We start from the raw sequence: 19265 nt of genomic DNA, 5'->3' as shown, positions 1-19265 counted from the left end.
TTTTTTAGATTCAAAATCACTGATATGGACCCTAAGGAAATTAACGCAGGGAAACCAATGTAGAAATTTCTTCATGATGTTTCACCTGAGTCTGAAATGAGACTTAATAAATTGTAGATAGTTGTATTGTGAATATTTCTACCTCAAAACGCGTAGGATAAAGAGGCATTTTAAATGCCGATTTTTCTAAATTTGTGAAATGAAGTTTTCATTGTACCGATTAAGCAGGGTTTGAAATACAAATACATTTAAAATTGGTTCTGTAAAATTAAAGTTCACATGTAGGCGGCAGAATCTCGAGATTTAAAAGTAGATTAATTGCAAAACTTGTCCTTTTCAATGTTTAAAATTTGCAATATATATCTGCGAGCACCCGGGATCACTGGGCATTACGACAATTCCAGTCATTCCCTGGAAGCTCGACGATCTCTCATTAAGTAACAAATGGAGTGGCTGAAGTCCACTCAATGCCATGGATATTCGTCTTTTGTTCAAGAGCGACGTCGATAGCAAGGCACAAAGGATATAATCATGTAATTGGACAAAGTGTTCGACAGTTCCGTCGTTTTCTCTGAAGTCGCGAATGTTTCTTTGAACTAGAGTGCGAGATCTACTCCGAGTGAGGGAATTTTTTTGCCAGGAACCTGGTGAAGTTTCCATGACATCAACTATATCATCTAGATCGTTTTTTACGCTACCATTTTCGCTTTATCATTCCCTGAAATTTTGTGTCTAATGCCACAAAAAAGTCGGCATCCTAAAAAAATGCCTGAAGGTACAGACGAATAATCGATAACAATTATATTCTCATCATTCGAGAATTACAAAAACCCAATATCCGAGCGTAGGGGTGGCATAATCCAGTGAAAAAAAAAATAATGATCAAATGTTTGGATGGAACTTAATTAAGCTCTTGGTACGTTTTCTAGTTAAACGTAGTACCTTGTTGTAGTCTGCGGTTATTGCTACTAGTATTTAACAACCAAATGCTGGTTAGTTTCATTTGTAACTTCAAGATCCTGATAATGATCTGAAGTTCTAAATTTTTTGAATACATCTATTAATTTGTTTGGAATACATGTTTTTGGACAACCATCGTTAACATGAATTACACTGTCATTATAACGTAAACAATGAAAAGTCTCCTTTAATTTTTAATGTACAATTTCTAGGAGATATCAGAAAATTCATTCATATAAATCAAGGATATTTGAAATGAAAATTATACTCCAAAGCCTGCTAATGTTAAGTTCTCAATAATAAATTATATACTTTTGGTACATTCCCATTTTAATAGAGAAATTTTATGTGTGTTGCTGAAGTTCATATTGATGCTATATATACCGCATTTATCTAAACAAATAAATTATTTTGTTCGTGCGTACTTGGTTCTCCTAGTTCGTTCTTTCTTCTGTCCAGGAAGATACTATCCTAGATTTTCGGCAGCTTTCGATTAGCGGCAGTCGTTGCGGGGAAGACAGTGACACTAAGTGCAGGTTGTGATGACCCGCGCAGCTTATGGGGCCATACTTTCAAAACTCGCTAAGTGAACGTAAGTACTTACGCTCTGTTTTCTTGTCTATGATAGGTGGATTTTGCTTCAAATACCGTCGATGATTGGCAGATGAACTTACGATCTCTTAACTTTTTTTGAAAGTATGGCCCCTGAACATTAGCACGGCTGAGGTACTACCAATGGTGATGGGACTTACAACTGCTGGATATTTTGAAATAAGAAGAAAACAAGGACCGATTTAACTCTCGTCTACTGCATCTATTTTTCACGGGTGGCTTGTAAACAATTTTAACAGACCAATTAATACAGATGATAGCTATAAGAAATGCTGGATGATATCACTCGCTTTCACATTTTTCATATTCTTGCCTGGCTGGGGCAAAATCTGAGTATTCTTTTGTAATTAACACTTTATTTACACGTTAAATAAAAGAAAGATTGCTGAACGCTATTTTTCTTCAAAATATTAGTCTGAATTTCTAAACATAGCAGGATAAATAGTAGGTAATTGGAAAATCTATTGTTCAGTATTGTAATTTTTAACCTGCAAGCCAATTTGGAAGCGGAAAAAAATTTTTTCCTCAAAAAAAGCAAGACTGACTTGGGTAATTTTTCGATGTTTTTCATTGTCGAATTCAATCTTTTCTTGCGCTGGTTGTGAGTTGCAGGGGCGAACCACTAGAAATTCTTCCTATGAAGCTACCGTTTACTTCATCTGACATAATATATTTCATTTACGTTAGTTTAGCAAAAACTACGAGGGTAGTAGCCACTGAACGCTGGATCTCCCGGCCGTCCTATTTATGTGACTTCGGCTAGCGTTGGAGGTCTGGCGCTCTGAGAGTCCTGTATATTACTCTTAGTTAAAACTTTAATAGCCATTATTGTAAAGTCTTGTATACTGATTTATTCCATTATTGTATCAGACATTTATTTAATATTACCACGTGAGAGCTTCATGTTTGTTTTAATTCAACAATTTTTATTGTGCAGATTTAATCTATAATAGCAACGTTGTTACTTCAGCATAACATCCAATGAATCGAACTTGCTATAAAATTATCGAACCTCCTCGTTTTCTTAGAGCTCACCTTTCTTCGAGGTTGAAACTTATACTGAGCCGTCCTGAGATTAGCGTCTACGGAGGAAGGCTACAGACCTCCGTTACATTTAAATTTGAATGACCTGTGTTTCTTTGCACACCGTGAAATTGTTGCTTCAACTGATGTTAATGCGTCGAGTATATCTCTGAAAGTTTATACAGAAACCACACATAAGTGCACTGAAATAAACTTCAGGTCAAAAAGGCGCACGTTCAATTTGGCCCGACAGTCGCGAGTGAGCGTTTGCATCGAGGCAACGCAAGAAGCAGCGATTGTTTGGCGGACTGAAGAGTCTCATTGGATTACAGGCGCGCCAATTTGCGTGTATATTGGCCAACTCCGTGCACTTTCTCGCGGGTGAATTTAAGGGCCCACTCAGCACTGGCACTTACAGAGATGAGGGCCATCTGGACATTGATACTTCTACCGCTGCTCTGTGGGGTTCAGTTCACATCTTCACGCTTCATGAACGCAGGTGGGCAATATCCTATGTCGAATCTTTTCAACGGGGAACAATTCAATCCAAGCAAAATTCTTATCTCCGGTAGTGAAAAACCGGAAAAAAACGGAAAAACCGGTAGTGAAACATTCTAAATTATATCTTTGGAACCGCACGAAATTAACCACAACTATAATTATTTTGTTTTTTGAATGGTACATTTTTCTGTAATTGAGTCGAAAAAATGGCAGAACTATTATTTCATCGAAACGCTCGATTACGTTTATTTAATTCATAAAGCACACTTTCTCAGCTTCACCAATCCTCTTTAAAATTTTATGTTACAGATAAACTAATTTAACATCTTCGTTTCACGAAATTGACCTCCTTCACCAGTGAAATTGGTCAACCAGACCAATGGTCAAGTTTATGACGGTTTATGAGCAAATTAACATTAAATGTAGAAATGCACTTATAAATTATATTCATACAAGGCTAGAGCACTTCTACAAAAATTTCAATCTCCTATTTATATTGGAGGAGGGAAAACGTTTATTTTTTAATTTATTTTTGCTTATATATAAAAGCTCTCCTACCACTTTCCTCTCATTGCGAGTTAAATATTTATCGCCTGCATCACAAAGTGCCGATTAATTCTCGTCATTGTCCAGGAATTTCTTTTAAATTCTCTCGAAGCCTCGCGAAAAAGTAGTCGCATGACTTCCTGCATCAATAAACTATGAAAGGAGAAAAAATCGTATAGTGAATTCGAATAAAGTACAATTAATGAACAATACTAAATAAAGTAAAATAAACTGAATATTCGAATAAAGTGAGGTCACAAATTATTAGGAGAATGAATGTATGTAATTGGGAGACTGCGAATTTTGAATTCGCAGTCTCAGTTAATATTCATAGTTCAAATTGGTAATTACACGTCACAAAATATCAAACTGAGCGAGTTTTGAATTTAAAATCAAGTTATACAATTAAATCATAACTGAAATTCTTCTAAAAATCGCATACATTTATAATATAAATTATATTTTATTTTTTAATTTTTTATTTTATTTTATATATATATTTTATATATATAAATTCACATCTTCACGCTTCATGAACGCAGGTGGGCAATATCCTATGTCGAATCTTTTCAACGGGGAACAATTCAATCCAAGCAAAATTCTTATCTCCAGGATTGAAAATCATCAACGCTTGTTAGCAACATCCTAAATGAAATCTTCGAAACGGCATGAAATTAACCATAAATATAATTATTTTGCTTTTTGAATGGTACATTTTTCTGTAATTGAGTCAAAAAAGTGGCAGAACTATTATTTCATCGAAACGCTCGATTACGTTTATTCAATTCATAAAGCACACTTTCTCAGCTTCACCAATCCTCTTTCAATTTATATGTTACAAGTAATCTAATTTAACATCTTCGTTTCACTAAATTGAACAGCACTGCCTCCTTCACCAGTGAAATTGGTCAACCAGACCAATGGTCAAGTTTATGACGGTTTATGAGCAAATTAACATTAAATGTAGACATGCACTTATAAATTATATTCATACAAGGCTAGAGCACTTCTACAAAAATTTCAATCTCCTATTTATATTGGAGGAGGGAAAAACGTTTATTTTTAAATTCATTTTTGCTTATATATAAAAGCTCTCCTACAATTTTCCTCTCATTGAGAGTTAAATATTTATCGCCTGCATCACAAAGTGCCGATTAATTCTCGTCCTTGTCCAGGAATTTCTTTTAAATTCTCTCGAAACCTCGCGAAAAAGTAGTCGCATGACTTCCTGCATCAATAAACTATGAAAGGAGAAAAAATCGTATTGTGAGACTGAAAATTCGAATAAAGTGAGGTCACAATTCATCAAGAAAATGAATGTATGTAATTAGGAGACTGCGAATTTTGAATTTGCAGTCTCAGTTAGTATTCATAATTCAAATTGGTAATTACACGACACAAAATATCAAACTTAGCGAGTTTTAAATTTAAAATCAAGTTATACAATTAAATCGTGACTGAAATTCTTCTAAATATCGCATTATGGAAATATTTATGTCAATGTGGGATAAAACGGTTTATTATTATTGATAAATTTTCCAGCGATTATGTATTGATTGCTCTCTGGAACGTAAGCCCACAGTTATTAATTTTCACTCTCCCTGCATTTGAAATCGCAACTAATTTGCTTTACTTCAATATTAAATTCATGGCCTGATATAGTAGTCGAAGATCACTAAATTAATATTTTGATACTGAATATTGTACATTCACGACTCTATCGCTCACCCAAACTCGACTTTCATTCAACATGACATTAATTTGATGAACATAACATAATTTTTTCACGAACGCGATTGGATGTTTGATGCATTGTCTTAATTCATCCCAGTCATTCGGTGTTTTTTCATCAAATTGATTTCATAAGACAATGTAGAAATATTCATTTGGATCGACCTTACAAACGTTTTCTGAAGCAAGGATATTTCTGCTGTCATAATTGAACTTCGCGCAACAATATCACGCTTCATGAACTTGGTCATGAATTTTCCCCGCATGCCATAAAGCTGCAATTGAAAGTAAATAGTAACTGCTTGACATTCCGATAACGGGTTGACTTTGTTTTTTTTTTTTTTTTACTAAATATCTCGCAGCTCAAACAGTTGCTATCTGCGTGGATATCAAGTTTAAATTGAAACAGTAGGTTAATTTGTAATTATTTTAGCACGACTTCTCATCTATGTGCTCTGGAACAACTTGAAATGGTACTCAACTATTAGTCCAAAGTCATCTATCTATTCTAGAGTGGCGCTCAAGTCATCAAGAAATTTTCAAACGTGTTATAGGGTATGAAAATGCCAGGTGCGAATACAAGCTTATTTGATGCTATTTTTGCGCATTGATTGAATCAAAACCTTATTTACTAATTTCAAATCTCTGTTTAAATTATTCAGAGCCTGGTAGCCGTAAACTACCTGTTCAGAATACCGTAGGCGTATTTCATGCATTCAACGCAACGTAACTGTAATTTATGTACTCAAAGCTTCGTAATAAAACCTTTCAAGTGAGTCGCGGTTTACAAGGTAAATATTAGTGGCTCTTTGAAATTCGAGGCAGCCCATTTATGCTAATCAAACAGCCGAGATTGGTGCTCAACTTCGCAAGATTTTTGAGTTCTATTTATAGTTGCATTTATATGGGCTTACACGTAAGGTTTTATTTCAGGTTGATGCTTCTACACTCATTCCCAAAGATGCATTCGTTAATATACGACTAAAAATAAACGTATTAGAGTTCGACCAATAGCGAGAATATATCTCGGCTTTTATATTCAAGCGCATCTTCTCGTTCTCAATCGTAAATAGCTCATTATAAATAAAAATCTCCTCCCCTCCTATTATTTAAAGAATAAAGGTCAGTAAATACGTAAAAAATAATACATTCAATAAGAACTCATTAATTAGTTGAAAGAGCAATAAATTCATAAGTGATATTTTTACGAAATCTGCTCTGAAAATCTGCCCGAAATCATGCCAAGATTTTAAATTCAAGTATTGGCAGCCTATCTGAGAAATGTCGTATAAAGTAATTATTCAAGTGTAGTGTGCTAATTATTTAGGGTGCTATATTTGTAAAAACATTTCACTTAGCTCGATGTTTGCTCATGGACCCGAAATAAAAAGAAGCTTAGATTTTTAATGCAAACACAAATATTTGTGAAAAACACGTGCGGAAAGCGAGAATAATTTATCGCTTCTGACTGCGGTATTACGTAATAGGGAACTCAGTACAAGGCTTCATGATTTTCACGTGGTAATTTAGTTCATTTTAGAACAATTGCTCTCATTTTTAGACTGGCCAATCACGAACCTCCCAAAACAAATTTACTAATTTACTGGCAGCCAGAGTTTTCTCCTCAATTATTAAGTCATTTCAAAGTTTTTTCGAATCAAGTTAACCAGGTTTGAGAATATTAAATTGTTCACGTTCCGAATTCCTAGTTCGAGTCTGTCATCATGTACGATGGCCGAGAAATAAACTGTTCTTTCGCTTTTTCGTTTCATCAGCCAAGGAGCAAAAATGCTTAAACTATGAACTTTGTGAAGCGAGGACGGCTCCCCGGCTGCTAAATTGTTCCCGAACCTGATACTATTTGCCGCAAGGATGCGCATGTTGCTTGGCTTTCTTGCACCGAAACTGTGACGCTGGTTTGTTTTGTGTTGCAGTTGCCGGAAACGCCAACGTTGCCTTGAGACCGGCACCTCACGCTCCACGTGATCCTCAATCTGCTGACATGGCAGCTTCCATCTCCACATATCACCTTGAAGAGCTAAAAAGTTCAGATGCGCACGGGATAAGTGCCCTCGACAAGGAAATTGTGACGAGTTTGCCAAAGCTGGGCAAGTTCATTTCGACGGGTCTCCAGAGGCTACCGAGCACGACGCAAGTTTCTACTGCAGTTGCTGTCACAGGAAATTTAAATATTTTTCCTATCCGATCGCAGCGCCCGCAGTCATGGCGCAAAGCAAAGAGATTCAAGCGAGATAAAAGTAAGGGTAAAAAATTTCACAGAACCCATGGATTATTTCTTGATTTTGACATGAAGCAGAATGGAGAGGATCATCACAAAGCTCCTACGCCTAAGGCTTTACCCGTAGCTGAAGCAGCCATTACCAACGCCGAAGTCTCCGTAAAAACAACAACTCCTTCAATAGAGTATTTGATGCCGTCAAAAATAATCCCTTCTCTCCCTCCTCACCTTCGTGGCATGACCACGACCACGGCGCTGCCAGCCGTATTTTTCAACAATAGTTTCATCAGCAACGTGACTGCACAGCTCGGACAGTCCGTATTTTTGCCTTGCAGGACCAAACATTCCAGCGACAGGAAAGTAAGAACAATATATTCTTTACCCAATCTTGCCGATAGAAATATTTCGGTGACAGAGGGTGAGTAGGATACAAGGTTTACTCACCTCCATTGGATGGTATAACTCATTGACGATGGGCAAATGCAATGCAATCTATACCGCTGAATGCAATGTACAGGTAACATTGGTGAACACCTATCGAAGACCATAAATGATCGACTTGATCGAATAAATGCTGAAATCGAATCGAATAAATGCTGAACCATAAATCACGCTGAACCATAAAGAAATCGATCGAATAAATGCTGAACCATAAATGATCGAATACAGGCTGAATGAAACACAGAGCCCTACGGTGTCATTGCGATCTCCGTCTGCATAATTTTGAATTATATGCAACTTGCAATATCTTGCTAATATGGAACGATATTATTCCGTTATATGAAAAAACTCCATTGAAGCCACTTTATTTCTAATGCCAACATTGATATAACGAAACATACAACACTTTTTACCTTCATACGAACAGTGAATTTCATCTGCAGTGTTTCGCTGTGTAACACTATATGTATATATACATACACTTTCATTGTATTTTCATAAAATAGTAAGCCTTGTCAAGCCAGGTATGTTTAATATTTAACAGCGCATGGATCGATGAAGTGCTGAGTGACTAACGTCAGTGCATTGAACATAAATTGTTCAGAATTTATTGAATAAACTCAGTAAAAATGCCTCTTTGACTTAAGAGAATAAAATCCATGGTCAATATTGTCGCATCCATTTAGTGTCGTTTCTGTTTTGTCGCTAATGGAATTTCGTAAATTACAAAGTTCTATCGACACGCTCTACATATAATTAATACTGGGGTATGAACAAGGGCACTAATCGTGTTCAATCGATCAATCCGTTCACGACACGAAGCTTCAGCCCACCCCGTTATCCTTGCACTAAAACAGTGACCTGCACTTCGATGTATATGTGAACCTGCCATTTTCCACGTCAATTTTACCAATATTGCTATTCATAGCGAACAATTCGTACCAGAAACAACTCTGCTGATGGAGTCGGCTGACCTATGCATACTAATTCAGTATGCAAGCTCGCCAAGTGTAACAACCAATCAATCACCGGGCTGCTGTTCAGGCCGCGATCCGAATAATACTGAAATGCATCGCAGACAGATCCGTAGCCTGGCATGATCGAGATGTGTAAAATACCGAGCTGCTGCCTAAGGGATGATAAAGATAATACAAAAATACATCACACGCCAAACTACAGGCTGATCGCGATGAAGATTTACTAAAAATACGTCATTCTTCGACACTCGGCTCATGTCAAGATCAAGCTAATGCAAAATTAATCGACACTCATAAACACTGTTGAAATCAACATTAGGCAAAGGCAAGAACACTTCACAATCCTAACACACGACCAGGTCACGATCCAGATTACATCGAGGATCTAGCTATTCGGAAAGCAGTCGAAGTAACATATTAATACGTTAACTCAATTTTAATGTCTGCAACGAACCATAACTAAAATACATCACGATGTTAAAAACCACTAAAACGATGTCCGGGCCACGTGCAAATCAAGCTAGAATGCTAATGCTAATGACCCATAAAACACGCGCTGTTTTTTGGTTCATTGAAGACGAGGAAGCATATAATGGCATTTAACCGCCAAACAAACACTTTTACACTGTTAAAAAAACTGTGAAAAATCGGTCCCTTGGCGTTCTAGTGGCCGGTCTCCCCGTGAAATAAACTGTTTCGCCATTTTTATCAGATGTTTTACGGATTTCTAGTGTTAAATTAGAATAAAAACGGCGACACGGTGTTTCTTTTTGCGTGCCGACCGGTGCACTGAAACGCCGGTAATACCGTTAACGGTAACTTTTCTAACAGTGTATTAACCTTGATGAATCTCATACCGGCTCCTTGATTCATTCTCCAGTGTATTCTCCTTGATGAATCCTCATCTGAATTGAGTAGATAAATGTACATCGAATTGGCCACTTTCAGCTTAGGTTCGACAAAACCATAATTTATGTGACTGCATTGTGAATAATAAGTGGTTCATACTATCGGAATAAACAACGAAGTTTTCAACCGATGGATTAGCATATCGTCATATCGCTCAAATCCATGTAATTAAACTTGAAAATCCGGATACTCTATTCAGTGTTTGACCAAGAGCACTTTGCACAATCTGAAGTTAAGACAGGACTCTGAAATCGGTTCCAAATGAGGTCATTCAATTAAAATTGTAATTTTTGCAATTTTCGTGCATCATGTTACGATCAACGTTCTATTAATTTGTGCAGATTTCATTCCAAACTCGCTATATATACTGAAAATTGTTTTTTGAAATTCATCTGGGAAGTAAAATAATCGCAATGAATAAAACAACAGAGAATCGATAATGTCTGGCTTCAATGATTGATATATTAGTCTGTGTTTAACTTTTCCTTGGGTTTGCAAGAGTACAATGTACAATTTTTCCCCACAATATACAATAATTAAAAGCTTGCTCTGGTCGAATGACTGGCATCACTCAATTCAACACACAAATGTGATTCAGTATGCAAGCTCGAATAATCCCTACATTTATACGTATAATATATAAATGTAGTAATTTAATCTACTTTCCATCACAGATGATAAGTGATCTAGATTCCTCTCAGGTTGCCATGGTTTCTGTAATTATAATCTGTGCGCCTCTGGCCTTCAGTTTATACCTCAAGTCTCGTGGGTGCGGCGAAGAGACTGGCACATTCTGACGTCAGGAACAGTTACGTACACTAAAGAACAGCGCTACGACGTTCATCACCCTGAGGGAAGCACTGAGTGGACGCTGGTCATCAAATACGTGAAGCTGCAAGATGCTGGAACATACGAATGCCAGGTCTGTCTTTATTGGTCAAGGGATTCACGATCGAGGAATTCATTCAGCAGTTAGCACCTATTAACAGTCACTATCACTTGTGCTGCTGCCTATAGTCACTATTATTTGTGCTGCTGCTATTATAATAACAGTCACTATTATATGCACAAGTAAATTCATCTTGCTGATCTATTTATTATTTATTGTAAAGTCTCAATGAATATCTTATGGAATATCTTTATTACCTGTTTCAAGGTTCACTCGTTTTTCGATGTTAATGACGAGGCCTAGATGTGGTTTGCCTTTTTATGTATATCATTTACTCGTACCAAAATATTCAACCCCAAATTAGTTCCTAACTTTCTTAGATTAAAGCCACTTTTGACTGTAAAATGTTTCGTTACTATGGCAACTATCTAACGACGCGTTCACCCTTGGCCGTTTAAACTAAAAAATATATACCCACCTATATAAATAAAAGGAACATATACGTTTTATTTTCCTAACTATACAAATTGCAAAAAAACTTTAATAGTCCTTGCAGTCAACATGCTAAAAATGTCATTTACTTTTTTTAATTTCTGTGCAAAAGCAATGCCATACAGAAAGCGCTGCAAAGATTTAAGGTTGTGTTAAATTTTCTACTTTTGCGCTCTACGGTGCAGCTAAGATTAAAGGAAAAACTTAGGATTCAGATACTAAATTTAATTATTCTAGATTAAATACTTATACTATACCTATATTAAATACTTAAACACATATATACCTATGTATATTAATGTATTAAATACATATACTATGCTTGTACTAAATTTAATTACTAATTGAATGTTCTAATACATGGTACTACAGCTCATGAGTGGAGGTGGTCTGGTATCACACCTGGTGCACTTGACGGTGGTGGAACCTAAGGCCGTGATACCAGGCAACGGAGAGTACCATGTCGACTCTGGCACTACCATCTCACTTACTTGTTACGTAGAGCAGGTCAGTAATTCTACACGCAAAAGGCATTTAGTGTTAATTAAATATATGCAAACATTCTCGAACTAATATAACAAATACCAGTGTTTAAGTAAGTGTTAGCTTTTAACTCATGTACGGCTTACACTTATTCATTGCATTAAAATGGAATACTGACAGAAGTTTTTCGATGTCAGACTAAACTTTCCTACACATCACCGTTTGCAAATAAAGGTAAACATCAGAAACAAGGAACAAATTGCCCGAAACAGAATTTCAATATTAGATGACTTAAACGTTATTTTTATGTTTCAGTGTGTCTTAAAAATTGAGAGAAATGACAAATTTGAAGATAAATATGAAGTCACCATGAATGTACAGAGAGGTTTTTTCTTGTGTAGGCTGGTAAATTTTTGTCAGTTCTTGTGAGACGCTGGTCAACACTAGATTTTTTTAGTCCTTGAAATTCTCGGTGTTTGATTGTATTTGTTATCTAAAGCCTCGAGTCTCTTTCTTTATAACAAACATTGCTGACTCAACAGACTTCGAACTCTAATTCATTACTATTGCTCATACGGCTCCAAATAATTTGGGTTCTTGCCAAAACTGCACGAAAACTTCTAGTTTAGACCAGCGTTATTGATAAGAAACTACATATATCTACAGAAAATCCATAGTTTTGTGATCTACAGAGTCGCGCGGTGCCATTGTACATTTTCTGGTACCACAAATCGCGCTTTATGAACGGGTACCTGACACTCGAAATTTTCATAAATAACTGAAGAAATTGCTTATTTTTCTTGAATTCCAGAGTCGCGTGGTGCCGTTGTGCATTTTCTGGTACCACAACTCGCGCATTATTACCAACGGAGACCTGACACTCGAAATTTTCATGAATAACTAAATAAAATGATTATTTTCTTGAATTCCAGAGTCGCGTGGCACCGTTGTACATTTTCTGGTACCACAACTCGCGCATGATCAACTACGACCAGGAGCGCGGTGGGGTGGTCGTTCACATGGAAACGGAGCCTCGCGTCATGTCGCGTCTCACCATCGCCGACGCCCGACCCTCCGACTCAGGCAACTACACATGCGACGCAGACAACACGCTGGCTGATGGTATCTCTGTCTATATCACTGCAGGTGGGCGTGAACTGTGACAAAAGCATTTACTTTTAAAGTATTATTATGTGAAGGTTAACTGAAACTTGTCGACTTCTCACGCATTGAAGCAAATTTGAGCAATTTTAGCCGTGGCAATATAGATCTGACTAGTATGAAGTGTAAGTTTGACCTGTGAGAAGCGCGCGAAATGAGTATAAATAAGTATTTCTAGTCGCGCACAAGCAAAATATGATAAATTTCTTATAATGAACTAGGCCAATGTTGTTGTTAACTGTTAACATTAATAATTGCGACTGCGCATGATATACTATATAACATAGGAGATCCAAATAAACATAGCGTTTTACAGGTCTCACCTGTTGATAGTGAGAGGACGTGATCTATCTATTGATGAAATTCTTGTGAAAATAAATCACGGTATCCAAAGAATAAGACGATTGAAGTAAGGCAGTACTTTGCTGTTACACAGGCATAGGCCCAATAAAGAATAATAATTATCGGAACTCATAAATACACAGTAAAAAATTCAAACTGTTTCCTATTTGTAAAACCATTCCTGCTGTCCCGCAAACTTGTCATAATACGACATATTGAAATAAACCTACAATTTTTAACACATATTCACTCCTCAGAATCGATTAACTGGCACAAATTTTAGATCATACATGCGCTATAAGTTCGAAAAGAATGCCCACTAAAATTTTGCGAAGTTTTAAAAGGTTTCGAGGACAAAAAATAAATTCATAAAGATTCTGTCCACGTATTGCAGCATTGCGTGTTGCTTATACGTTCAAAATGAACGTTCGCATGTTTTTCTAGCCATGAAATTCTTAAGTTAAGTCAAACTTTGATGTCAGCTTGAAACTTGAATTGCTGTCATGGTACACTTTGATCGAGTTTTGCACTCATTTGAGGTCTTTGAAAAAAAAAATCAAAAATCCGTAAAGAAGAGCTACCGGTAATTACGCTGTGCAGGACCAGAAGCAACGGTTAACATTTTCTGCCTCGTCGTTTGATATTCACAACTCAATGTGAGGCGACAAATGGTCTAAAAATTGCAAACCGGCGATTTGACGATGCTTTCTCTATAGATAAAAATGTTGGCAAAAAGTACAAATAATTTATTTCGATTAAAACCAGGTTTAGCATTCGCCTAAAAAATCAATATCTGTAAATTATTTCATGCAACCGCATGTGAAAAATTATATATTTATATTAAAGAATATAGGGGTAAAACGGTAAGTTGGTGATGACTGAAATTTTTTTCTGAATAAATGACAACTTTTATAGCCAAAGAAGACACTGTTACAATCAACTAAGCTCAAACAACGCACAGTTTAACTCACACCACAGTTCACACGAAGTGCTCACTGTGATTCATTTTTTAACGTGTCCAAAATTCCACCAGACATCGATGAACTGTACACTTACTTTTCGCATTATTGCTGGTATGAAAATGACAATCGATAAAATCTAAAACTTAAAACTAAATTTATTCAATCAATTATATTCCAATAGTACCCGATAGATCATTCTCATTAGAGCCAAATATGTCATGTATCAAAGTTTATGGGTATCTTCTCCCAGAATCATACGCTTTCATTTCGATAAATTGTGAACACATTATACTTCCAGGCAGCAAAATCGCTGCGCTGCATCCTCGAGACATCGATGTCGCGGCTCCGCTGTACACCTGTCGCTTCCTCGTGCTGGCCTTGACAGCTCTGCCGCTGATGCTCCAACACTTCCTCGAATTTTGTTTCGGGTTCCAGCATTTGAAATTCAAAGGCAAAAACCTGGAGCGGTGCAACTATTGTCGGCGTAAAGATTTTACTGCAGAAAGAACATCTATTTACGGATCAGGAGGTGATCGCCGCCTTGGAAAGAATAATCCAACACACGTTGAGGACACCGCGACTTCAACGTGACATTAAACGCAATGCAATCCTTCATGGAGATATCGGCTTACCATTAACATTGAAGTTGGGGCTCCGGGTAAACCTGGTGCTGAGTACTTCAGTGAAAATACCAGCCAATTCAATATTATCATTGGTGGGATAGACGAGAGAGGTATTCAAAGTGTTGGCACTTCTTAATAATAGAATTAACCGAACAATCAACAATCATATTGAAGGACTGAATAAATTTAACATTAAAATCTTTATTATTCGGCCGTCAATATATTAAATTTTGTGTAAATATTTATTTTTTTAACTTAATTAGCGTTGAATAAAACGTCTCGGCGTCAACAAGGAAACAATTAGATTTTACGATAAGTCAGCAAGTTACTGTGCATGACCAGAAAATCGTTGTGAAAAAATATTTTTTTCGAGTTACGTATTCAGTGGAGTCAGTTTGCTGTAAAAATTTTTGTACAAATGTGAATGTATCTATTAAGAGCGCGATGATAAATAATACTACTAAGTTAGGGAGTGGTCATTGAGTAAATACCCACGTTTCGGATTTATAACTCAACTTATTTCTCCTTGCTTCTCTCGCTTAATCCTGGCTAAATCTAACGATCAAATCGAATGCAGGTGCTGTGAGTCGGTCATTCATATATATTGTCGGTCTATATTTTATATAGTGTCGGTCATTCATATTTTTTGCTCGGACCAAGTTACCTATTTACTCACTATTTTTCAATAACGTTCACATCTCATTGCAAAAAAAAAAAACAAGAAAAAAACTCCTTAATAAACTACTCATCGGGAATTTTTTATGCGCATTTGCACTATAACAAATGTTGTCCGTGATTGAGCGCTATTTGTACAATGATTTGTGGGAAGCTGCAATAAACTGCATACAGGAAGCTTGCTTTCTGTACAGTGTATACTGTTAATTTCTCTTTGTTAGTGCTGTGCACTCGTCAATAACACATGTGAATGTCACAATTTTCATCAGGAATTTCCTGGAAATTCTGATGCGTCAGGATGTGAATTTAAAAGTGTCATCAAAAGGGCATTCGTGGAGGAGCAAACGGTGTTTTCCGCCAGATATTTCACCGTGTCAACGAATTTTTCAAAACGTCCTAACGTAATTTGCCATGCAGTCTCGTCATTTATTATACTGTACTCAATCCATTTATAGCCAAAAGAGCCTATACTGTATTTCCTGATTATTAAATTATATAACGGGGTTTCATGGTTTTAATACCTGTAAAAAATCATGGTTTTAAAACCATGAAAAACCGTTATATAATTTGAGAGTAGTATTTCACGCATGTAGAATTTTATTAGTAAAGACTGATCTTTGTTTTTGAAAACAGGATTCTTGTACGAGACGAAATATTCATCTAATACTCCTTCAAATCCACATTCAAGACATTCAATTACAATTGCTTTACCTTGTGTATCTGTTTTCATACAACTCCAAACTCCATATAATCTATAAATGTCGAAATTTCATTTTTCATTTGTCAAAAATCAAAACTTCAATGTTATGAGCAATAGAAGAACAAAGAATTTATATAAAATTTGCTATAAAAGATTTCTGCACCGAAATTAAGAACAGCAGCACGGAAATTATTCGGTCACTTGATCAAAAGATTTGTGAGCAAGAGCAGAATCTGTCGTTGTTATAGCACGTTTCCCTTTCTTCTTAATGCAGTAGATAAACTGATAACTCAGCCAGAATGATGAAAATTAGGCTTTTTAATGACCATCAACTTAATCCGTTGTTGCTAGTGAAGGTCATTGATTTAAAAATCTGGTTATCTTGGATTTCATTAATATTTCTCCTCTCGAATCAGTATCAATTATTAATTAACGTCTGTTCATACATACACTTGATGTAAAAGTCCCATTTTAAGCCAGTTTTTATAAATTAGGTAACTTTTATGTTTTAGACTTTTGAATCAAATGAAAGATTTTGAAAATTAAAATTATATTTCTTTAATCTAACCCTAACCTAATGGTTCGCAATGCCTCATAATTCTACTGAAATTAAATTCATGACTCAGGTAATGTTCACATTTGAAAAATATGGAGGATACGCGGTCTGAGATCTCCTAAATATTTTCATCAAAGGCTTAAAATGAAAGGCTTAAGGACTCAAACGCACAAGCCCTAAAACAAACGAATATTTATATGCGTGAATATGAATAATGATTATGCTTAGTAGCAAAAATGCAGCAAAAACGATTCCAATATTTGCTGTGCAGGTATAGTTTTTGATCTGATTCAAATATTCCCATAGGATTAATCTGGCGTAATTTACGTGATAATTTATGCGAAAGCAAGGTGATTTGAATACCAATTTCATTCGTAAGACGAGACATAATAGAAGCTGTCACTATCGAAGGCATTACACAAATTATCCCGCATGAAGAACGCCTAAATTATAAGTTCATTTCGTGAGAGTCAATTTATGCAGATGCTGAGATCCTAGTTAAGCCCGCGTATATCCAATCGAGCATTCACGATATGTAAATCAGTCAGATTCGGAATTGGCAAAGTGCTAATTCGATGCTTATTACCAGCTGCTATTTTCTGGTAATATCTCGTGTCAAATTAACCCAGAGCCTAAGCTGGTGTTAGTTTCTTATAAACAAGTAACAAGTCTTACTTTTATTTAGCTTACTTTTCAACTGTCTATATACCGGCAAATCTTGCGTGTCTCATCAAATTTCGTGTTTCAACTTGGAGCACATTTTCCTGACTGCTAAAGTTGTTGCATATTTTTTTGTACAACATTTAATAAATTTGTTGCGGGCAATAATTTTTTCTTCAAAAGAAAACGATTAGAGAACTTCGAGGACTCTCCTTTCAGTCTGAAGAGCAGAAACGTGGGAATGGAAAAATTATTATTACTTTAGTTAACATAATTTTGTAAATCTTTATATAAACGCAATCTTGATGATAATCGTAGTAACTGTAATGACAACTGCAACATAACAGCAGTAATTGTTGGAGGAGGAGCAATAGCAGCAAGAACAACTATGATACCGGCTTTGATAAAGATGCGCAGTCTTTCGCAAAAGGAAGCAAATAGAATAGGAAGATTGACGATGCTTCGACACGCGATGAGAATATATGTGCAGAGTATTTCGACCCTTTTTAAAATTTGATCAAAAATGTATAAGTAAGTTCAAGTAGAAAATATATTATCAATTTTAAGAAGGAGCAGCAGCGTTTAGATAAACAAAAAACATTACAATTAAATGAATGCAAGAAGTTGAGGATGTTGTTGTAATGAACTTAACAGCGAACATAGCAGTATTGATGACGAAGTGCTATATGAAGCAAGTTATAGTATTAAATGCTATAGAAAAGATAGGTGTCATGTTGGTGAACTTTGCTGAGGTTCAGACTTGTGAAGTGATCCGCGTATGTTCGAGGACAGCCCTTCTGTTAAGTTTCAATGGTCGAGAATGATAAATGGTAAGGCTAGGATCGAGTGATATTTTCGATACTCTATATTGTATATTCCCGACGTTGCTGCGTATAATTTGATCCAGATCAAAATTTAGATCAATTCCAGATTGAAATATCAGATTAATTCCAGATTGAGGAAGCGAAACAACATCATCAATGTATTTCTCAAATAAGGAACTACTATGAATACGATGAGTTCCAAATTCTTTTTTTAATGACGACGGCCTATGGCATAAGCTTTGATTGAAGGTATTTATGTAGTTGAATACAGGCGGTAGAGCTACAGAGACCAATGAAGTTCAAGCTAATTGGGTATTGCTGAAAATTGGGCACTTTGCCGGCACCTTGGAGAAGATACAGCGGCGCCTCGACACTTGGTCGCAATCTCATCTTCCTTGGAACGCCGGCGCTGCGTCTGAGTGTTCTAACTAATCCATATTGCCTCATTGGCTGCACCTCTAAACAATAATTTCGTGTAATTCTAAAAAATGAGATGAAAGGAATTATGATTTCATGAAATGATCAGCAGAACACGTCTTTGTTATTTCGATTTCATTATTATTTTTCTGTTTCTGTTGAATTGAGTTGTTCTACAAAAATGTTTAAACCATCATGTTAATATATGTGAAAATGAGTTCGCATCTTAAGCTTTGGCATTCATTAAGTAAAGTTTCTTTTTCTAATTTCAGTTTCCTCAACTGCATCCACTGCAGTTCCGGTTTTCTACTTCTCTGGATCCGAAGCTTATCCTTTGGAGTTTCAATAAAATTGTTAGCAGTTATGTTTGTATAAATTCCTTACAAAGTCTTAACATTGTTGTTCGATTCTTATGTACAGTATGTGAGCAAATTAATGCCCCTCTACCGCCTGACATGAGTAACCGGAGCAATAGTGTTACAAACCTACTTCTGAAAAAGGATACGTTCTAGTGAGCGCAAAATGCATGACTTGCACTGATG

At 36.1% G+C, this 19265-nt stretch overlaps 1 protein-coding gene across 1 annotated transcript; it reads left to right on the top strand.

Moving 5' to 3' along the window:
- The first annotated feature begins 2514 nt into the window (after positions 1 to 2514).
- Positions 2515 to 14859, top strand: LOC108678991. Its single transcript, XM_018167491.2, has 6 exons — positions 2515 to 3094; positions 7308 to 7972; positions 10688 to 10861; positions 11693 to 11827; positions 12736 to 12949; positions 14567 to 14859. Exons 1-6 carry the CDS (start codon positions 3016 to 3018, stop codon positions 14857 to 14859), a joined length of 1560 nt encoding a protein of 519 aa, XP_018022980.1. The 5' UTR covers positions 2515 to 3015.
- The last annotated feature ends 4406 nt before the right edge of the window (positions 14860 to 19265 follow it).

This window comes from Hyalella azteca, unplaced genomic scaffold, assembly GCF_000764305.2.
Source record: "Hyalella azteca isolate HAZT.00-mixed unplaced genomic scaffold, Hazt_2.0.2 contig13159, whole genome shotgun sequence".
NCBI classification, from domain to species: Eukaryota; Metazoa; Arthropoda; class Malacostraca; order Amphipoda; family Hyalellidae; genus Hyalella; species Hyalella azteca.
Note: the sequence above shows the minus strand (reverse complement) of the source record. Positions and strands in the feature narration are given on the sequence as shown.